The following is a 23,458-nucleotide window of genomic DNA, read 5'->3' on the forward strand; positions in this document are numbered from 1 at the left end:
GGGGGGGAGCGGGGCAGCTGCGTGCGCGGCTCCAGGCACTTTGAAAACAGACGCGGCCGAGACCGGCGGGCTGCCGCCTGCGCCCGGCCCGGCCCCCCACCCCGGCGGCGCGCCCGCGGGATTCCCCGGGYAGCTCTTCACCCTTCGGGATTTTGATCTTCGCTGGTTTTTGCTTTGCGCTTTTGCTGGGTGTTCTTAATCCGTATCGGCGGCTTCCTCTTTTGGTGCTTTTTGTAGCTTTTATTTTTTTTCCTTCCTAAAAAAAAGGCAAAAAAAGCAGGCTCCTCCTTTTCTCTTTGGATTTTGCTCCTTATAAATTGGAAGAGTTATCTGTCTGCAGGAGGACAGGAGAACCTTTTCCCTGTTATGCTGTATTCCCTAATAAACATTTTTATTTCTTCCGCATGTGAATGAAGGTTTAACTGATGCTTCTGTATTTTGTTTGATGGCCTGATAGCATATGTGTCTGCTTGTTAAGATTCAGGTTTACATACTTGTCTAATGACGATTCAGATTTCAGAGAAAAAACCTGATTGTTCTGGTTCTTTTTCCCATAGGCGATTTGGATTACAAAGAGAGTTCTGGATTTGGGGCCTTTTGCTTCTGCTGATAGAGGGGAAAGGTGAAAATTGACCTGCAGCAGTTGCTTCGTTTGAAAGGGGAGAAATACCAGACACTGACCTGGAATTGTTTGTCCAAGTACTTCCTCCTGAAAACGCTTCTGAAACAATTAGTAAACATCTAAGAAGTGAATTGAAATTTTGAAGACTCGAGCTTCCTCAAGAAAGGAAGCGCAGAACAGCTTGCCCTTGGACGCTTTTGTCCACATGACATGGATACGTGGCTAAATTTATCAAGTTCCAAATACTTCTGCTGTCAAGTTAAAGTGCTTTTTTGCTTTTAGTTACTTTTATTTTCCGAGCTAAATCCTGTTTGAGTCATAGGTGTAATTAGCTTTGTTATCTGGTTCCAGGTTAAAAGCAGCCTGAGTCACTGGATAGACATTGTTGAAAAGTTTCATGGCAGATCTTTTTACTCTTATTTTATTTTTTAGATTTTCTGACATAGCCTTTTTTCATTTTGCAATGAGACCTATTTTCTAAATGAAGAGTCTAACAGAAAATTCTTTATCATTTTTTCTTTTACATTTTATTTAATATTTTTGTTCAAAAATGTTGCCAATAAGCAATATGGTGGTATCCAGATAGCTGTTGTTTACAGATGCCACTATTATCTGAAGCTAGGAAATGTTCTTCAGTTCAGATGTGAAATTTGGATTTTCAGCTTTACTCTTTGCAGCATAGAAAGTGTATTTATTTCACTTGGAGCTGATGCTTCTTATAGTGATACATACATGGAATAAAGAAGACAAAAAGCTGTGAAAGGAAGAAAAGGAGCTTAAGTCAGAGACTTGGAAAACTTTGGAAATAACTTTGCGGAATCTTTAAGCGGGAAGGATGGGTAGCTGATTCTGTGAGGTGAAATCTATGTCAAACAGCTACGAATGTAGTATCAGCAAGAATTTGGGATATTATCTCAAGGAAAACAAACTGGAAAAGTATAAATCACAGAGAACTAACACCTTGTGCAGTCCTCTTGGATTAGGTAAGTATTGTAGTGTTCATAAGTCAGTTTACACTTGAGTAAATGTTTTGTCAGTAGAATAGCAAAAAAGATGATGGGTTTTCTTGAACCTTGAAATGGGCTAGCAGAACTTACAGTGTTTAATTAGCAGAATGAGTATTTTGAGAAATGGAAGTGTATATAAGTTACAGAAAAGAGCAGTACCTAAGTAGGAGAGTAATTTTGGGGGATGGGAAGGAGATTAAAAAATATGTGCTCTTAGAATCTCTAGGTAACTTATTTTCTCTGTGTTGATATTGTAATCTCAGGAACGATCTGTTGAGCTCATTGAACAAGTCTGTTGAATGGTTTACATGTCTCAGTCTTCCTCTTTGCATTAGACATTTTTCAGCACGAAGGTCTCATAATRTAGCATGACTCTTTTCTTCCTCCCATACTTATCTAAGCTAAATATTCATTACCTAACACTTGTTTACTGCATATGCAAACTTTTTTTAAAAATACTTTGATGTTTTAAGGTTGTATTCAGAGTAATTTCCTATTCTGTGATGGGAATGAATATGAATCTAATCTTGAAATTATAGCATAGTAAAAAGAAAAAAACTGTTTGGAAGGGTTCAAGTACCAGCAGGCTGGTTAACTGAACAATTTTACATGTTGTTATTATTAGAAGTATTGCTGTTTACCTGTCAACTTTCCTCCCAAGTGAGGGAACATTTCTGAAAATGGATATAGTTTAAATTCTGAAATAAATGTATTTACAATAATTTCTCTGCAGGTTTGCTTTCAGCTGAATTGCTACTTCCTCAAAGAAAATTAAGATGGACAGAACAACTTAATTCAAAAGTCAGTGGTAATTTTGTTAAATTCTTCACCCCTTCCCTCCCCTATTATTCATAAAGCTTTAAATAGTAAAAGCATTAATGCATAAACTGTAGGCTGAGTGTCTGGTAAAGGTAAAGGTGACGCATACATCTTAATAGCCACCTTCTCTTTTTAAAAGTTTTTTAGAGCTTCTGCAGTACTGAAGTACCAGTAATACTGAGCAATAAAAACAATTAGATCTCTCTAAGGATACTGCAAAGCCTAGTAGAAAAGTAATAGCATGACAAATGGAGTCTGGGGATTACTATGATGTGTTTTTTTTTTTTCTCCCTGCAACTTATTTTGACCGTAAGTAAAAGGCTTGCACTTAAATCAATATTTTAAATAATTTTTTTAGGATTACTGAAGTAATTATTAATTGTTTTGTCAGTATCTAAAAGTTGCTATAGCTTCAGTATTTTGGTTTGTTTCAATGGCCTTACTGTTTTGTTATTTTAACTTCTGCTTTAATTTTGCTATTTTGAAAATATGAAGACTGTGGAGCATAAATAGGAGTCTGTTTCTGTAGTCTCTTGTGGCTGTGGCTTGGGGCTCTCCTACATTGAATCTCTTGCTGTGGCTGGGAATTGACTCCTTAGAGTGGATGAACTGAGCCACATGTAGAGGAAGCAAACCAAGAGAGAAATACTGTCTTTCTCCTCCTCTTAGTTGGAGTAGCTTGTGTTTTGCTTCAAACCGTTTGGTAAATGGAAAGAATACAAGTGTAAGTGACTGTCTCATTAAACTTTGTCTATTGCTAGCCCATGACGTAGTAATAGAAGTGCCTCAATGCCTGAAAAAAGTTGTATTTTTTTTCCAAGCTATTAACTTTCAGTGGCATGAGAACGTCTTTATGAGGATTTTTCACTGAAATTAGGGAGCTGCACCCCACTTTGTAGAACACTTACTGTTTAGAATGACTTATTGCTCTGGACTCTGTTTCTGTCTTTGATGTGTTGAAAAGTTTACCTTCTGATCTTGTTAAATTAACCCTTTCATTATATGTTTCTGGCTAGTAGTAGGAGAACTTTTTTTTTCCCTCCTATTTTCATTGTGTTTTTACTTCAGAACTGCAGTTCTTATTTGTGTACATTTGTATTTGACAGTCAGATGTACTTTTCTGTTGTGTCTGTATACTTTGAGCAAAATTCGTTGAGTGAGGCCCACTGAGTAGAAAATGCCTCRCACGTTGGTCCATTTTAATACCTTCTTTAGATTTTTACTTGTACATGCTGAGGGTCTAAGTGGTTTGCAGATAAGTATGAAGATAAGGTCCTTACCCTAGAGAGCKTATGCTTTAAGCCTTGTTGTAAGCATAGTTTTTGTCCCGGAATAATGTCAGCAGTTGGTTCCTTTACTAATACAGTTATTTTGGTTACAATATAAATGTACCCATTTTAGGATTTTAAGGTGTCTTAAATGGTGTAGGTTGCTCTACTGTAGGAATGAATTGTGTTGTTGGAAGCTTTTAAGTGGAAGCAGAATTTAAAATTTGCAACAAAGTAGAGATGTAATTAAATCTATAAAGTGATGTAGGAAAACTGTGCAGATATTTAGATTTGTTAGTTCTTTACAAGCTAATATACTTTAAGCTATTCTTTTCCATTGTTGTGAGTTTACTTTGTTGAAAATGTGTGGATAAAACAGTTTGACAGTGTTGGTCCATGGAGGACTTAGGGAGTGTTTGCACTTAGTAGTAAAAAGAAAAAAAAATAGCAAGTTTTGCTCTGTAGTGAGAATTATTTGCAGACCTTAATTAAAAAACAATCTTGAATGAGATTTAGCATGCTTTTTATTTTTTGTTACTGTGGTCTTTTTTGTGCAATATTATTATATAGTAAGTGATAAGCTGTATGTAGAGGGGAGAGATCTGGTGCCATCAACTTTTCTACAATCATTTCCTTTCCTACTTTGTGTAAGCATGCTCTGGGAAACAGTTGAAGTTGTTTTTCTACATTATACACTTGATAAACATAAAAACTATCACCTTTTTCAACATTTTTTCCTTAACATTCCTTGTGAAGACTCCTAAGTGCAGAAACATTCCCAGTGATTTTGTTACATAACGTATATTGAACTGTGGCAGTTTTACTGTGCAAATGCTTTGCCTTTTGGGCTTTGATCCTTGCAGAGGAAAATAGATCAGTATATATGTATCTTCTTATTATGTGGTGTTGCAACTGTAGAATTTCAAGCAGAGGGAACCCAGTTGTATTTTATCTTTAAATATGAAATTAATCTGTGTTATGAAGTTTTTTTATTCTTAGATTCTGCTACAGTGGAAGAGGCTTTTTGGAATAAAAGTAATGGACAATCATTCTAAGCTTTCTCATTAACAGTTTGTAAAGTACCTGTTTTAAAAGGTAATTTGATTTCTGTGACAGTAATGTATTTGATTCAGAATAATGTCCTAATCCATGTTGCTCATAAACCATATTTAAACCATATCTATATATGAAAGTGAACCATATGGTAAAGAGCAGGGACATGTTTGGGATTTTCAGAACATGAAAGTCTTACAAAGTATGCTGACATTCTAAATCCTTATACAAGATAAAGGTAGTGCTCTTCAGCTGAGTCATCCTCTCATCGAGTACTTGAGTGCTAGGTAGAAACACAGGTGTTTTGTCTTTTCCTTTTGAAGTTAGGCTGGAGGGCTACCTCTGTACTAGAGAATGTGTTGATTGAAATGATTGAAAAATTGACTAATGTAGTTTGACTCCATATACTAATTTCTCAGYGTGGCGTATGACTTTAGAAGGTGTTCAGATAGTTCTGACAGAGCAAGTCTTACCACTTCTGGTGGTCTGCAGATAACCTTAGTTTTCAGGTCTTTTTTAGATGAGATGAGGTAGGAAAAAAAATTCTTTTTTTCCTCACTGTCCAGTGCTAAAATTTGTGTCAAAGTAGTTCTGTGATGGATGGTGAGAAAAATGAAACTAAACCTGCAGGTTTTAGTTGGTCTGCAGTAGCATAGTTGACAGGGAAGAGGCTTCAATTGGACTCTAAGAAACTTACTTTTAATATCTGTTGAATATGTGGGAGAGAGAATGTTTAAAGGTTCAACTCCCTTTCACCTAAATAGAGATGAGAATCATTGACAATGTGTTTCTGAGTTCCGATAATTTTAATTGTCCACTTAATTTAAAAAAATTATCAACATTTTGGTTCATAAAGAAGAAAGATGGTCATCTGGTGGTGGGAACTTGAACATATAGTATCTTTACCTCATTAAAAGCAAAATTTTGTAGTTGTCATACCGGCTAATGCTAGATTAGATGAAGCCAGTTTTTGAAGCTGTCCCAAGATCGGAGGATTGTAGGGCCTGTAACTTGGTTGCTTAGGAGGTGCTCTTTTTTTAGTGAGAATTTTGCCTGGTGATGTTTTCCAGAAAACTCCTGACATTGGCAGATAGCTTTCTCTTTAGTTGTCATGAAATGCAGTAAGTCAGTTTGACCTATCTTTGATAGTAGATTTTCTATTCTAATTCCCTTCTAGAAAATGATGTCCCTCCCTTTCCCTCTTGTAGATGGTAAACTTTTTCTAAAATATCATGTGGACTTGGTTAGTGGGCCCCTCTGAATTTCACCTATGCTTGGTTTATCTTCCTAACTGAAGAATTTGGAATACTTGCTGTAGCTCATAGCCAAGGAAACAGAACAGCAAGAACAAGGACAAACTCGAGTCACTGGATAATATATAACTTTGTATTCTTCTAGTGCATCATAACAATACTATAGTATATTGTAGAGTGTAACGCAAGATGCTTACAACTTTCTTTTGCCCAATTTACAGATAYTGTGCTGAAAATTAGTGATAGGTGAGGGTGGATTATCAAATGAGCTTGCAACTGAGGGGTGGAGTTAAGGTTCCCATGCATGGTCTGTGATATGCCATACTTACGGTAATAGTGATCTGTGAGGCAGTAGGTGAAAGATCATAAGTTATGCATACATGGTAATTCTAGATTTTTTCTGAAGACTGTATGTGTGCACGAATATCCAGGTGCTTTTAATGTCTTTTTGCTGTTCCTGAATTTCACTATGCAAATCAATAGACTGAAGTTTTTAACTGGTCTTTAGGGAGCATTGAGAAATTTGAATTCATGTATTCCTTTAAGATCAAGCTTCAGGAATTCATGACTTGAAGCTTCTCTGTTTTTTTTTCTGTTAATAAGCTTACTATTCCACTTAAATAGGTAAGAATACCTGAAGCTTGTGAGTTTATAATTGCCTTTTATTACAATTTTCATCTAACGATCTCTGAAATAATTTGTTACAGAAACTTTCTCCTATATAATTTTTCAGGATATCCAGAGTGTATGAAAAGTGTCYCAGCTGAAAACAGAGCTATTTTTCCTGTCTCTAGCTTCTAGTGGACTTGTTTTAACTGCCAGATTTTTGTAGTTGTTAGTATTAAAAAATTACTTTTCCTATAAAATTTTGGTCAGCTCTGTTTAAATGGAATTAATTTAATAATGTAAATTCCTGAGATAGTCAAAACACACAATCCTTAGTAAATTAAACTTTTAGATTCTTGGTGTTTTGGCTTTTATTATCATATTGGTACTTACTTCAGTGATGCCTCCAATTTTAACTGTTTTCTCCTGGTGACATCCTGAAAAGCAGAGCTGCTTTTTTATTCTGATAGTTCAGACAAATGATACTATCATGGACTCAGGTTTTGTTATTGTTGRTGAAATACACTATCTTAATTATCAAAGACAACTTTCTGAGCTAGGACAATATTTTTATTTTGTTAAAGAGACTGCCTCCCTCACAACAAGAACAGTGGTTGGATATTTTTGAGAATAGCAGTGGGACTGTCCTGCCTCTGCAAGCTAAATACTGGTTAGACAAGTTAAACAACATACTCTTAAAATTGGGTGGGGATTGTCTGATCTCATGTTCTTGTCATCTTAAATGTTCTGATATGCTTTCTTCTGTTTTAGAGTATGTGCATTTTCCTTTATCRTTATTTTTAAGTAACTGTCAGAAAAGTGTAGAGATGTTTCTTCAAGTTCTTGTGACAGCAGAAAACAGTGTTGCTTAGGGAAGAGTCTGTGTAGGAGTTCTATGCTCTTCAAAGGAATTGCCAGAAAAATAGTCATCTTTAAATCCTTTGCAATATTTTACTTTAGTCTGGCACAAATGTTCCAAGAGATGGAATCTAGAGAGCTATTTTGGGGTCCAGTCAGGTTTGGCAGGTTACATGAAGGGAAGAATCTGCCTCTTTTCAAGTGGTCCAGAACACTCTTGGGTTATATTTTAAATGTAATTACAGCAGTATAGTTGTTCATGCTATATTTATGCTGATGGGAAAGACTTGAGCATATGAACTCCTAATTATTTTGTAATAGTCTATTTGAATATTATATAGGTTATATATATAAAGAGCGAATATGGTGCATCTGATTGTAACTACCTATATGTAGATATGCTGTCTGACCCTAAGGAGGTTCAGTGTTTAAAACTGAAGCACCTAATTTCTAAGGTACTGGAGCAAGAGGTGAACTACTAAAGGGAATTTTGTGATTAAGTGACAGGGTAAAACCTTTTGATATTCTAAGTAAATACAAGTTAGTCTTTCAGAACATTTGTAAGTGTTATGTCTTAATTTTTCAAAAGATGCTTTCCAGTTTTAGAACTAGTAAGCAATTAAATGTGTTTTCCTATTTACAGTATCATGAATGTGATCATGTTTATAGTTAAAAAAAAGTGTTTAGTTTTGCATCTTTAAGAGCAACCTAAGCCATTCAAAAACAAAAATGAAAATCTCGGCAAATCACAATGGTTAAATGTCAGTACAAATTACACTATATGCCACAGTTATTTCAACATTCTGCTGTTTAATAATCAGGTACACTCTTTCTTATTTGGCCTGTTTATAGAAAACAGAAATAAAATTCAGAATGTTTGGATTACAAGTACTTCGGCCATTCTCTGTCCCTGCAATATCCTGCAATATCATTTCTCTCCCCATCCTCACTCCTTTGTCTGTGGGGCTTTCCCATTCTCAGTTTACTGATACTCTTGTCCATGTAGGCAGCCAGTGCATGTTCCAGGGAGACAGATTTTTGAGAGTCACTTTTGCAACTCCTGACAAGTGTTACACAGCTTCAGAGATGGTGTTTTTCTGTTTCTGGTCTGTTTGTGTAAGTGTACAAATTCAGAGTGAAGGTTTCTAGTGCTAGGAAGATCTAATAAATAGAAGTGAAGCTAGAAAAACTTCTGGAAAARGGAACGTATTTATAGTAGGGTGACAGTGATTGGTTAAATTTATCTTTTGTAACCCTTTCATTCAAGGTGTCTGTAACCTTTGTTTTCAGGTCAATATTTTAATGCCAGGTTGGAGATCTTTATAAAGGAAATTACTATTGTTCAACTGTGTTGGCAGATGCAGCACRGGAGATGTTATATGAATTTCTAGTATATGAAGGAGGTCCAGTTAGATCGATTCCAGTATCTGATTCTCTTTGTTTTTGTTTGCTTGCTTTAAGACTTTGTCTTTTGTAATTTCCAGTCTTTTATAGATGTCTGGTAAAGGGGAGGGGGGACAGGGAGAAGGCAGACCTTTCTAGGTGTAACTTTTTGCCTTACCCTTTTGCTCCATGGCTTTTGCTTGTGTGACTGCTTCTTGGTTTATCACTATAGCTAAGCAAGTTAATAAATCCCTCTGATTCTGTCTGTAGTAACTTGCCAGTTACTGTCTCCTGTCTGTAAATGAGTCTGTGTCTACATTGTATTCTAATTTTTAATGTGCTATGCAGGGGTATGAGCGAGACTAACAGATGTTTGCTTGGGTTCTGTGCTGTTTTGCCAGTAATGTTCTTACGCTTCACTGGCATAGTGAATTTAAAAACTTAACATTTCTAACTGCTGCCCTGTATTCCTGTTCTGCCTATTTAGTGAAATCCTTCAGGAGTGAAGGAGGATGTACTCTGTAACTGGATGTGTTTATATCCCTAATTTAGGACAAATATTCTTTCTTTTTTTTTTCCTAATGAGAGAAAAATTTTATTTTTGCTGGAAGAAACTGCACACTTAACTAAAATGCGAGTACTTAAGTTTGTTAAACCTGAGACGTATTACATAACACTTTCAGGTAGTTTGTTCAACTAGTTCTCCTTTATCTGAGTATTTCATGCCTGTTTTATATGTTAACCACGTGCAGGCTCTTAGCTTCTAAACAAGCTTTGTAAGCAAAACTTAAATGTTAGTTATTTCAACTGTTGTATAATGTTCTTATTAATAATGGATTAAAGTTTGCATCTAATGTTAAGATTGTAATACAAGATGAAGCCCGAAGAAGTAATTTGTTGTAAATTCATTTGCAAGTTAATCAATGCAGTCTGTTTCGTGCTTTTTTTGCACCATACTGAATTCTATTCTATTGCAGAAAAAATTAAAAATTCAATTTATATATTTTGTAGTGTGTGCTCTTTGTATTTAAAATGTTTGATTTTTAAACACTATGTKGGCTTAAAGGAGCATAGTTCAATGGGGAGGGAAGGAGGAGAAAATGGCATGAACTGTGTTCTTGTGGATTCATTATTACAGTATTATATTTGTGTACATGCATTGTGTTATAAGTTAAACTGTGTAATTACAATTCGTTCGTAGTTCCTGACTTTGCCAATTGTTGTTATGCTTCAAAGATTCAAACACTTGTGTTAGTGTTTGAGAATCTTGTTCTTCGGATATTTAAAACTACTACATTTCTAGCCTCAATCTGTTACAACCGTTATCATCTTGTGATTCTTATGATCACATAAGAATGTGGATTAACAGATAATTCATATCTCAATGGAATTTACTCCTTAACACACATTCAGAGCCACTGTTTAAATATCTCTTAGGCCCTGTAGGTGAGATAATCAAGCCAAGTTCTTTTCTTAGTCTGTTCTGGTTCCTGATCACTAAAATTTCTTATTGTATTCAGTAAAGTTCTGAATTTCAAAATTGTTCCTTTAAATATGATCACGTTCTGTGATGGTACTTTCACACACACACAAAATACAGTGTATGGAAAACTGACTCAACTGTTTCAGATTTGATTTCTTCATTTAATAGAGTAAGCACAAGCTAATGAAATGAGTTGTTTATTTAGGTCAATCTTTGTTATTATCGTGAGTTGATTCTAGATGTTTTTTCTTAGCTTTTTCACAGAGCTCTTGATTTCTAATTTGTATAATTACTCTCTGTTACTCTCAAGTGTTGCCTTTATTTTAAGGAAAGACGATGCATTACGTTTTCCCAAATACTTTTCAGATGAGGCAAATAAATGAAAAAGAATGCTTTCAACTATAGTAACTGGTGAAAAATACTTTGTTAGAAAAGAATCCTATGAACCAAGCCATTAAAAAAAAAAAAAAAAAAAGAAAGAAAAGAAAATTTGAATGTTGGCTCAGCATATGTGGTGCAATGTTTTTCTTATTTGAGTTGCTACTGTGGTTCAAAGTTGTATTACTGAGTTATCTTTATAACAAATTTCTTCACTGTACATCTTTTGGAACCTGCTCTTCATTATTATTTGTCATTTGTTGCCTTATCATTGAAGATTCTAAAAAATAGGAAATTTAATTTTGTATAATTAAATACTGGGCTATCGGAGCAATTGTTGCATGCTAGCTAAAACAAAATGTTTTATAGGTTCTCTCAAATGCTCCACAATAAGCAAAATTGAAGAACACTTTTTTTCTTTACTGCCAAATAGTCTGCTCTCCAGGTACACAGCAAAGCATGAAATTTAGATGAATTTATGGACTGTCTATAGATGTCCTTTCTGATGTCACTGTGCAGCTCTTTAATCAAACGTTGAGATAATTCCTGAGATTAAATTGAATATTTTGTACAGTCTGATTTAAAAAGACTTGAATGCATTTGAGTGTTAATTGTATGAAGATAGCAGTATTTCAGTACCTTTCTGTTCTTGCCTTCTAAAAACTGTGCAACTCCGCTGCTTCAGTGATAGACAGACTGAACCAAGGTAGCATTTATGACTTTATTAGAGAATGGCAGCTGTATTTTGAGGTTGTGCTACAAGAATTAATTTAAATGATGAATTTTGGGCCTAATCTTTTGTTATCAAAAGAGATTCTGAAAGCAGTGGAGGCATTATATTAGGATCTGTGGAATTCACCTGAATAAGCTGGATTCTGATAGCAATTTTAATGTGAGGAATACAGCAGCTGTTATGTCAGTGTTAGTGAAGTAGTTGATCTGTTGTATGGTGTATATGCAAGAGAAGACCTCCGAGTAGACACTTGTTCTTCATAGTCTGTCAGTACAATTTAAGCAGATTCTTGTAAATGCCTGTATGGGTGCTATTAACACTTGTTCTATTCAAATATTTAAGGTGAATTTTTAGTTAAAAGTAGGATAGTATTGTCCCATATTTTTGAAAGGCAGAAGTTTTCTACTAAAAATGCTTCAGTATTCACATAGTAGTGGGGGAACCAGCTGTCGAAGATCAGTTTATTTACCTGCTGTAGCGGCTTTTTAGCCTTTGTAAATGCAGCTCTTGTTTGATGTCAAGCTGGAAACACGTATCTCAATTTCTGCAGAGGTCTGCTTGTATTCAATTTTTTCATTCATAACTTCAGTATTTAAATATTATGAAAATTGTAGATACTACCAATCTAGGTAGAGGTTCCAAGTGCTTTGGAGGATGCAGTATGCAGAAATGCCTCAGACTGCTGGGGATAGCTTAACAAGTAATGTAGCTCAAACTTTTCCGATAGTGGAAGAGTAGTTACTATCTTTATTTTAATGAGGGCAGACTTGTTGGCAACTTCAGAAGGGTAGCCTCTGTATGATGATATGTGGTCGTCTCTGTGTGTTATATCTGGTAAAACTTGGAATTGATAAACTGAAGTATTTGCTAGTATTGTTTAGTTTTATGCCCAGACTTCTCTCTGTTACTTCACTGTTGTACTTTAGAGGAAAGAGATTGAATCATCTAACTCAGTGCCATTATTGAAAAAACTTTTTAGAGGTTTGAAGAACTGAAGGTTCTTCAGTTTGAAGAACTGAAAATGTGGAGATTTGAATCATAGTTTGTGGATAAACATCTAAGTCTGAATATAAGATTTTAAGCCTGCATTTAAGCTGCAGACAAAAGTTTTCCATTCCTGGGATACTTGGTGCTCACAAAGTCTCACTTCAACTTCTAATTAATGTGAAAAAAATTAAAACTAGGAGTATTAGTTCGGAATAAGCTCTTCTCATGACAATTGGATAGATAGTAGTGTATTGGAAAACTTGGCTAGTTTTCTATAAACAGTAAAATTAGTAACGAAATCACATTGTTAGTGCCTTTGTTGTCCCACTCCTAATAGTTGATTCACCGATAACTTGTTATCATGTTTTTTGGATTCTTGTCTATAGATTTATGTTGAGTCTCTCTGTTTGTTTTTCAGACTGTAAGTGCCTTGGTCTGAAGATCTGTTTTTTGTGCTGATCTTCCAATACTCATCTCTCTTGTCCTTTCTAAAGATTTAGTGATTCTCCAACATGGAAAGAGCTGTATATGAGGGAAGGGGAGTTATGCAGAGGTAGAATACACATTAATTTGATGCCCCGAAGCAAACACACRTGGATATTAAATGTTTTTACTAGCTGAATTTCTAACTGTGTCTATATCACATGAAAAATACTTTTGAATCATTGGCAATTTTGTACTACCTAACTGCAGACCATGGTTCAGATGTCCTTGTAATTTAGGTAGTTTCATCTATTTATTTCCTTTTTGTCCTATAGTTCCGCTGCAAATTATATAGTTAACATYATCTTGCATTCTCTTTCTTACTGAGTGATGTTTTCCCATCTATGAGAAGAAGACGGGGTAGAAGAAAGTACTCTTGGGTCTTAACGTCTTAATTTTCTTGCCCATTCTAATGGTCTTCTCTTATGATCAGCAGCTGGCATGATTTTTTGCTGGCAAGGACCTGACAGTCAGTCAGGTCAGTCAGTCAGTAGTCAGTTATCTTCTTTAAGCCACGAAACATATTGCATCTTATTGCTTGTGCAATAATATTTGTAATTCAACTGTTAAGTTAGTAAATTAAACAAGATACTGTATTTTGGTTTATTTTTCGTAGTTTTGACTGAGAAACTCATGTTTGGAGTGTTATCTTCAGAGTCTCTGCCCTTTTTCCTGTTTTTAGAAGTTTAAACCTAGTATAATTTTGCATACCAAGCATAGGAAATTAACTGATTTAACGTATCTAAAWGTAGTTTTTCCTGGCTGCAGATGTTGGAGTTAAAGGCTAGATGCGAGTGTTTTAGCAGATATTATTTGCTTTTTGGGATGCTATTCATTGAAATGACATTCTTTTTTTACTGGTAGTGGAGAAGATAGTTTATCTACAGAAGCTTTTTGTTTTGTTAAAGTGCTGTTTATTTGGAGGAGAGGGAAGACAGCTTTTCCAGAAGAAAAAGATATTCTGAAACTAGAGAATTTTACTGGATTTTTGGAAGTGTTTCTGGGATTTTATGCCCTGTTTCCGTTGAATCTAGAGAAAATTTGGGAGTTTTAGTGGCCTTGAGCATCTAGTCTTTTTATGAAGAACTTAAACTTAATATGGCCTCTGAGATGAACTTTTAGAAACTAACTTGAAAATTAGCTTCTACTAGTAAGCAGATGAAATAACTCATCTATTCCAGAGAGAACCAGAAAATATTTCACAAGCTAGTTCTACCGCAGCTTTCTGATCTGACCTCACACAAGATACTACTTTTTTTTTWAAAAAAAAGTTCCTTTTATAAATGAAATGAATGGTATGGTTCTATTTTCAATACCTGTAAAATATTTATTAGCGTGAAACGTGGTATTAAAAGAGTAAGTGTGCTGCCATAATGACAGATGAGGCTATGTTAGATTCAAAAGTAGATTTGTTTGACAAAATAGTACTAGAAAACAGAGGGGAAATAATGATAGAAACACCGTGAGTATAATATTCTCTTAAGATAAGCATCTGAAATGTATTAATATCTTGTTTTTTCTAATGACAGGGACTTGCAATGAGGTGCTGAAGCCTTGTTTCACTGATTCGGAGAGACTGGACCTAAATGGCGCAGCATGACTTTGCTCCAGCCTGGCTTAATTTTCCTACTCCGCCGTCATCAACAAAGGTATGTAGTTTGCTGTCCTTTTGAGTAGGAAATYTTACTATTAAAGAAGTTTTAAAAACTATAACCTAAATCATAGTAAAAATATAAATCTTTATGAATAAATGAAGAGTGATAGCAGATGACATCTAGTAAATCTTGCTGTGATGTTCAAATTGTTGGACCTCGGGTGCCAAGTTCCTACCTCTCTCTTTTTTTGTCTATACTGCTGAATTGATGAAGAGAAATATGTGCTTAGACGCATTGTCAGAATTGTTGTTAGATTGAGTTTACTTTCATCAGTAATTTAAGCTGAATTGCTGTATTTTTATACTAAAAGAAATGAGATAGGTATGTGTTTGGTATCCTCAATTTTGATTCTGCTCTTTAGCATCCTATACCTTTTATAGGCTAGTATTCTGTATTCCGTCATCTGAATGTTTTTTTTTTTTTTAAAAAAAAAAAGTTGAAGTAGACTTTCTGAAAGGGATCTTCAGTTGCTAATGGGATGTTTGTAAGTACTACTGGAGTGTGCTGCTTTTAAATAGTTGTGAATCCTCCCCYGTGGCTGTTTTATCTACAGTGCTTTATTCATGTTATACAGTGGGACAGTTAGCTTGGGAACAAGAAAGTGCSATCCCCGAATCATTAGAATTCGCAAGTGTTCTGGGAAGACTTTAATATGGCTGTCTCATCTAAATGTTTCTAAATCTTTTGTTTTCTGCCTTACGTTCCTACATTTCTTTTTTAAAAATCTTGAGTGAATGCAGAAGCAAATGCAGCACTGGATATTTCAATTTACTGTCATTTGCTTTATATCTCTGTTAAGGAACCTTATCTTCATTATAAATCCTTTTGAATGCAATATTGACAATGGTCTACTATGCTATGGTCATACTAGCCATGAGAGTGGTGTTGCCTTGTTTTAATGTATTAACATAACTTTCTTATCATTCATATCCATGCAAAATAACCCTTATAAACTTAATTCTGCATGCTTGTGCTATTGTTAAATGCAGAGTCAGTAWTAGCTGTGTCCTCACTGCTTTATTTGTGTTACAGTCATATATAAGCACTTACATGCTYATGCATTTTTTAAAGTTGAGTTGTTAAGTTAGGTCATCATATTACTCTTATTTCTTTCTTCTGCAGTGATCTAGCTATCCTTGTTTAGTTTATTAGTTTATTTACATTTATTTAAATTATTTTATTAATCTTTGTTTAGTTTAGTATCTGTGTTTAAGCAACTGTCAGTTTTCTTGGAATTTTAGGCCTGTCTGTTCCTAGATGGTAACTGGAATCTGTTTTTATTCTATTTGATTTCTGGAATACTTAACTGTTTGACCACCTTCTTTTGTCAATTTAATAGATTTCTGCCTGAAGGAACAGTAATCAGAGCTTAGATTAAGACAGTGTCATACTTGAACAGTCTTTCTCTGCGTATTTCAAGAATCTACTGGAAGAAATTTACCTTGAACAATTAAAGTGTCAATAGAACAGAATAAAAATAAGTTCAAGTACTACCCTAGAACTATTTGAATCTACTTCCAGATGTGGATTTTTTTTTTTTAATTTATCACTTTCTGAATTGTGGGAGATGTTATTGTAAGCATCTGTTATGGATTCTGCTCTCTCCTGTGAATCTTTGCCTCAAGGGGTTTAGGTAGGCTCTCTTATTTTTTTAAAAAAACTTAAGAGTAGGTTACACAGGTGCTTTCTCCATTGTTTTTTGTGYATCATCTTACACTTGTTTGAAATAGAGCTTATTTCCTTGCTTCGCCTGCTCCCTACTGATTAGTCTTGCATGATATACAGCACATTTGTACATTAAGCACTTGGAGTGTCTGTTTGGTCCTCCACTATTCATAGCAACTTCTAATTTATCAATAAGGTTAATTCTATCATTCCCCAAAAATGTGGGCCTTATGAAGGGTTCCTCTTTGCCTCATCATTCTTAGAACAGACGTTTTATTATTCTTCCCATATCTTAACAATTTAGCTGCAGAGAAGAGCAGAAAAGAAGGATTGAAATGAAGGATGGGTTGAAGAGGGCAAGGTGTCTCATGCTCCACGCAGAGTGGAGCTGCGATGAGGCTATGGTATCAGCATCCTTTAACCTTGAAGAGAAATCGAGCACTATCCTGTCAGTTTTTTATTTCCTAGGAGAGGACCTTTTAGGTCCAGCTTTGGCAGTTTAGTTGTCCTTAATCCTGGATAGCTGAAGCATTCAGTCACGTAGGTAAAAGGTTGAATCAGAAGAACCAGACACCAGGAAATCAGGTTTGTGAATGAGCTTTCTTAATGTGACTGATAAATAACAGCTTGTCTGAAATCCACCTCACTGCTGCTGATTTCCTTTTAAGGATAGGTGCTATGTATATGTCTTTTGGTTGTCGTTTGGTTTTAATATCATTTGCCTGTCACTTACCTAGCAAAACCCATTACTGGGTGGCCTTAGTTCAAGTCTAGCATTTGCATCAGTATACCATATTGCCGCTGGGCAGGTGAAAACAGAAACAGATCATGAGTAGTGTAGGCAGCTTGGAATATGAAGAGAACTTCTCTGAAAGCGTTCCTTTAAAATATGTATGAGGAAATTGTAAACAGGCTGTCATGCTCATGGCTTTTACAGGGTTGTCCTATTCCTTCATGTCTAAGCAATAAGACTTCTTATGCCTGAAATGAAAATAATTTTGTTTTGTTTCTAGTTGAATTAAGTCAGATAACTCCTCAACTTCCAGAAATAACCGATAGATTTCCTGTTGATTACGGAGTTTACTGTCATCTTTGCTGCAAAAAGCTTGATAGACTAATACCCCCATCATGTGGGCGAAATGCAAACTGCACAATCTTTGCATACAATGTAGTGAATTGAGATGCGTTATATCATGTACAGCTCATACTATATATATAAAAAAAACCTGTCAATTAAATTTTGTAAAAGTTTATTTTTAAAAGTTCAGTTAAAAAATGAAAGTTAAACTCCAAAGACAATACTAGAAGGTTGTCTTTTCGTATGTAAATGAACATAGAGCTGTCTTCAAAAATTTCATATTTAATCAACAAATCTGGAACTTGCTTAAATTTTGGTAGCTTATTCAAAGTTTAAATTTTTAATTGAAATGGAAGGATTAATTATAATAATTTGTAAACTATTTAGGTCTCTTGTTTTTTGTGTTTTATCTTTCTTTCATTTGTCAAGAAAATGATTCACTATTCAGAGCTCTAATGATAAGGGGTTGTCCCTCTCAAGTTGACTTTGTACAATCTAGAAGTACACTTTGTATTTTAAACTTATTTTGGGGTTAACTTGAGCTTGAATTTTAGCCAGTAGGTTTTGAATACCACCTTGACCTGAGGGTATCTTCAGTGGAACTTAGATGCCATCTGTCACRTGCTTGTGTCTTGAGAGGAGGGATAAGAAGAAAATAATTCTCTGCCACATTTTTCTCAAAATAGGCAAACTTCTTACTGTGATTCAAGCTTTTATTTTTATTCTTTTTCACCAGTGGAGTACTTCTGTATTAACTATATTAATATTTAATAGCTGATAATTTTTGGAATGTAACTTCAGGCTTTCTTTTTCAGACTTGTATTATTCATGGTTATATTTGAATCATGTTGTCAAGGTTTGTCTCGATAGTCATGAAGTTGGACAGTATCTGTAGATCACAACTAGAAAAATTCATGGGTTAATAAGACAAACAGGATGAATAATGCCTATATGAAATGTCTRCTTGGCTACAAATCAACACCAAAAAGTAGTCAGCTTAATGAAGTCAGGCCAGCATGAAACCTCAAGCTGAAGAGCTGTAGCTGCTATTAATCTGAGTTTAGTAGTACTGGTGTTAACATGATCGTTGTGTTCAGACTATTGATTTCAGACCTTGTCACAAATGCCCTTTTGAAATGCCCCAATGAGATGCCCTTTGCAAGATGACAGAACTCTAGTCTCTAAAACTAAATTGCACCTACATGGCATTTAGCATGTGACAAACAGGTCTTTTTTAGGGAAAGATAAAAGAAATGCAGAGCTTGAGGTTCTCATCATAGTGATGAGCAATTTCCCCTGCCTTCAGGAACTTTCAGAGAGTCCTGCAGATTATCCTTATCCTTACTTTTTCTTATGTCCTTTTATCACCACCTCAGCTACAGGCTTCCACAAGTCTCTTTTAAGGGTGATGCTCAGTCTTTCTCCTTATTTCCTTAGACTTTAGGTTAAATGCTTTTTGTTTATTTCCCCTCCCTCTAAATTAAAGTGAATATTAAAGATTTTCCTTTAGAGGTTCATCTTAACTTATAGGGTGAAACTATGATCCCATTTGCTCCTTTAAAGCCAGGACCTTTCTGCTGATTTCCTTTCAWTTTTTTTGTTAAATATTTTCAACTGTATTACGATTTTGCACTTTCATTTGCCTTCCTGCCTCCTCCTGAGGATTTGAATCAGAAATTGGCATCTCTTCAGTCAAACATGGGACCTTTCAAGCTACTTCAGGCCTTCTGAAGCATACAAAGATTTCTTTTCAGATGCACTGTGAAGAATCTAGAACTGCCTTTTACTTAGGTATAATAGAATGGATGGGTGCATTTCTTTCTCCAGAGATGTATATGAAAGGTAGCAGCCAAAACTTAGAAATACATTCTGAGGACTCTACAGGGATAATATTTCATGATGAAGTGAAGTCTAGATCAAGACAGGAGGCAAACTAATTACTTTATGCTAGATATACTGTTATTAGAATAGACTGATCACCTTTTTTTTGCCTCAATTCAGAATATGTAAGAACAAGAACTGGTATATTGTGGATCAYGGGCTGTATGTTCCCAAGGATTATGTGAATAAGCCATTATTGCTCGCGCTCTTTTTTTTTTTTTCCCTGAATATTCAGATCTGGAGAGGGAAGGAGCTTCAGGCAGCAAATGAATACTTGTTCAGTAAAGCAGATGCTTCCTAAAGTTGTTAGATCTGCTTTTCTGACTTTGTACCTTTTCACACAGCTCTTCATCTATACATTCACAGATAATATGGCACTTGGAAGTGCCAAATCGTAGTCATATGCAGTGCAGTGGACATATATGTGCTCAGTGGGTTTAGTAGTGGAAAGAAGGGGACTTTGCTTCATCTGCACCAAATAGATTGTGTGACAGGCAGGTACTGGGGAACACAGTCTTCCTCTATTGCTGGCAGTTGTACAATACATCAAACAGTAAGACTAAGTATTCTGTAGAATGAAAATTTGTTCCGTAATTCTTGAGCGGTGGTAGTGAAAGAAATGCTATAGTATTAAAATAGTAAGGACRGAAGTGGGCAGAAATAATAAAGACAGCTGCTGTTGGATATGGGGTTTTTTAGGTTTAGTTCCCTAAGGTATGAGTTCTAGTAAAGATGTATTTTGACATGCTATTCTCAACAAAAGGTTTTAGTTAATAAAGTATTTGCTACTGATATATTAAATATTTATTACTTTACAATTTCTGATGCCTGCTTATAATCTGATAATTTGAAGTATATTAATGAATCTGAGCTCTTTCTAGTCTTTCATAAATTTTTTTATTTATATTGCATAATTAGTTATATTTGCCTTATTGAGTTGTAATGACAAGGCTTATCAACTAGGCTTTTTTGGTTACAACTGCCTCTGGTGGGAGCCTCTCCTAGCTTTCTGTGCAATGCACATGTGCAATCTGACTGTGCAAATCAAGATCCCATACATCTCCCCTGCCTTCAAAAATGAGTTCTTCTGTCCTTTTTTTTCTCTCCCTGTGTCCCCCCCCCCCCGTGTGTGTGTGCTTTCTATTTTTTTTAAACTCTACTGCAACATCCGTTACTCCCTTCTGCCAAACTGAAACCAGAATACTTGGGACTTGTACTTTGTGTCCAACTTCCTTTTGACAATGACACAAGCAGCTCTGTTTCAGTGTCCTGAAATGGAAGATGTAGCTTCTGCTAGCATGGAAGATAATGATGTAACTCTGAACATGTATATTCTTGAGAGCCACTCTATGGGCTGGCATTCATAGTCCTTTTTAAAACTTTTTGAATATACCATGAATAATGTGCATGTCATCAGTGATAATTCAGTTCTGTTAGTAATCAGATATCTCAGTCTATAACTTATGCTCCTTTCCAGTCATCACTGAACTTTGAGAAACATTCTGAAAACTTTTCGTGGACAGAGAGTCGTTATGAAGCAAATCGCAGAAGACACAACTCTTCAGATGGCTTTGATTCTAATATTGGAAGGCATAATGGAGGTATGATTTATCTTTCATGGAATGTCTTATATAAATTCATCTTATTGCTTTGTAGTGCTCTAGCTAGAAAAAAATCTGAAGGTAATAGCTGTCCTATGCTAGATGCCTTATTCTGTAGTAGAACAGAGATACAGAAAGACGTTTTTTTTGTGGAACAGGGTATGATGACTTGCAGTTGGTTGGAGCAATATACTTCCTGGTGTATACTTCTCTTAACAAGAATAAAAATGTGGAGTTAATTTTCTAGACAGCAACGTAAATGAGCAGTCAGAAAAGGGGTTTGACTAGTCTTGATATCAGACTGTCTTTCTCTAGCACTGTTCTGTGAGATTCTACCCTGCTGCTTATGTGAATGTAAACTAAGTTATCGCATCCCAAAGTATAGACCTACTTGCCTAACTCCTGTAACAATTTTGCAAAAGTAGAACATTCTTTCAAAACTATTTGTAATTACATTTCTTTAAAATCTAAGGGCATTTTGGGAGAAAAGAGAAAAATGGTTGGCGTTCACAAGGCAGAAATGGTACAGAAAACGTAAACCATCGTGGGGGATATCATGGTGGAGGCTCCCGCTCTCGTACCAGCACTTTCCACTGTGGAAAAAGCCAAGGACTGCATGAAAATAATGTACCTGAAAATGAAACCGGGAAAAAGGAAAACAAGGAAGAACCCAAACAGTTTGAGGCTGAGGATTTTGTAAGTTAATTGTACTTATAATAAACAAGCTTTCATTGTTTCTCCAAGTGCCATTTTGTCCATTGCAAGCTACTTGATGAGATTTCAGCAGTTACAGATCATCTTATAAGGGATCACCCTTTCCATAGGTAAGAGGGTGTTAGTCATCTGTCCACTAACTTGTTTCTCTTTTTAGCTCCACTTCTTACTGTTACTTTTTGTTACTGTTGCTTAGGTGTTTAAATGAAACTCAAGTATTTATGAGGGAAACTATAATTGGGTTCTAAGTTCTTTTCATAATATCTTACTGCAGTTTAGTGTGGCGTGTGCCTATTAAACTGTATATGACTACATTAGTGGAAATCTGAAGCACTAACAAAGTGATCTTTCTGCCAGCTGCCATTTGAGGTCACACGCTTCATCCTAGAATTGTAGGAAGTAAGAGGAAGAGTAAGCTTCTTTTTAGAAGAACTACGCGTCGCTCCTTTTTTTTTTTTTTTTTCTTTCTCTTTCTCTGCACAGTGCATATAATTGTAATGAGTACTGCCTGAGATACTTTCTTGGAGAAGAGTAAAGTGAGCATTGATCTATTTGGGTATGTTGTGGGGGGAAGTGTCTAGTATGTCTCCTTCTAAAAATCTTTGTTAGCAGAAGGTATGCTTCAGATTTTATTGTGATTCTTTGTTTAATTGATTCCAGATTTAAAAACTTACTGTTAAATTTCATTTTTAATAATGTTCAAACTTCCTTTCAGCCATCACTGAATCCTGAATATGAGAGAGAACCAAACCAGAATAAATCTTTAGCTGCGGGTGTGTGGGGTGAGTATTTTTAACTCTTTAATATACAAATCTAGCAGAGATTTGAAGTTGAGACAGGTGTTTTGGGGGTTGTATTTTTAGAATATTTGAATTTGAGGAAACTTCTTGATATTGCCACAGTGCAACAGCCTTTCCATAAGAGCTAATACTTCTGTGTGGATATCATTCTGTTGTTCTGTAGATGCAAGCAGAACTAGTGTTCTTATCGTAGTAGTGTACCTCTTTTGGTAAAAGACATCAAGAATCCTCTTCCAGAGAGGAAATGGGATGACAGTGGGTTAGGTAAACTAGTGATGTAATAGGTAGCTGAAGACTTCATAAAAGAAAGCTTCTAGCTGAGTAGAGATGTTTAGAAGAGCTTGCAAAGAAATCTGGGAAGGCTGGAGAGAGCAAGCTAGCTTGACAAGATTTAAGGTCTCTTTCTGGAAACAAGTATCTTTAGCCATGTTGCGTGTGTTTGTGAATTATTTTCTTCACTGCCAACACTCATGGTCGGCTCTGAACTGTAGTTTGGAGTTATTTTGTCATCTCCACCTGATGCATTTGGCTACTACACAGTTCTGTAGGTTTTAAATACACAGTTTACTCCCAAGAAAATGGCAGCTTTAGACTGTACAGTTCTTAAAGCAATAAACTTAAAGAACCTTCCCCGTTATATAAAAAGGTAGTAATAGTTTTTTGGGTTTTTTCCCCGAGTCTTGGGGAGGTTACAGAGCAAATTGAGCACTCTGTAATGTGGTTCCATTTGATTTGAAGTAGTGTTTTTCCAGGCTTTAGGTACCACCCTTCACAAGTGAAGGAACTGTTCTGTTAGCTAAATAGAACTGTAATGTACAGCACAGTAACTTGTTAAAGTACACCCTGTACAAGGAAACTTAATATTCAGGACAGGAAGAATTTTACCATCCTCTTTAATAGCTGTTAAAAAAACGTATGCTTTTGATGCCCTTTTTTCTTGTGTATATGGAGTTTGACATTATGTGTGTTACAGAAAACTTTTTTCCCCCCCACAAAGTTCAATGAAAGCAAAATACAGTTATTACATAAGTTTTGTAACATGTACCAGCTAAACAAAACTAAAGTAATTTATTCTTTCATGATAATTTTTTTTAATGAAGGATATGGTGACACTTTCTGCCCATGAAGTAG

General features: G+C 35.4%; 1 protein-coding gene across 3 annotated transcripts in view; it reads left to right on the top strand.

The window, feature by feature from the left end:
* GPBP1 (GC-rich promoter binding protein 1) overlaps window positions 1–23,458 on the top strand; it is a 32,960-nt gene that overhangs the window by 500 nt on the left and 9,002 nt on the right. For 2 of the 3 annotated variants that reach the window (XM_085326457.1, XM_085326456.1), the window contains exons 2-7: window positions 558–1,605; window positions 2,363–2,430; window positions 14,463–14,582; window positions 20,690–20,813; window positions 21,286–21,509; window positions 22,243–22,309. In XM_085326457.1, coding sequence (XP_085182583.1) covers window positions 14,520–14,582; window positions 20,690–20,813; window positions 21,286–21,509; window positions 22,243–22,309 — 478 coding nt within the window. In that variant the 5' untranslated portion in view covers window positions 558–1,605; window positions 2,363–2,430; window positions 14,463–14,519. The remainder of the gene's footprint in view (window positions 1–557; window positions 1,606–2,362; window positions 2,431–14,462; window positions 14,583–20,689; window positions 20,814–21,285; window positions 21,510–22,242; window positions 22,310–23,458) is intronic. The other variant, XM_085326458.1, reaches the window with a different exon arrangement.

This window comes from Rhea americana, unplaced genomic scaffold (genome assembly GCF_003343005.1).
Source record: "Rhea americana isolate MKP2758 unplaced genomic scaffold, rheAme1 scaffold_13, whole genome shotgun sequence".
NCBI lineage: Eukaryota > Metazoa > Chordata > Aves > Rheiformes > Rheidae > Rhea > Rhea americana.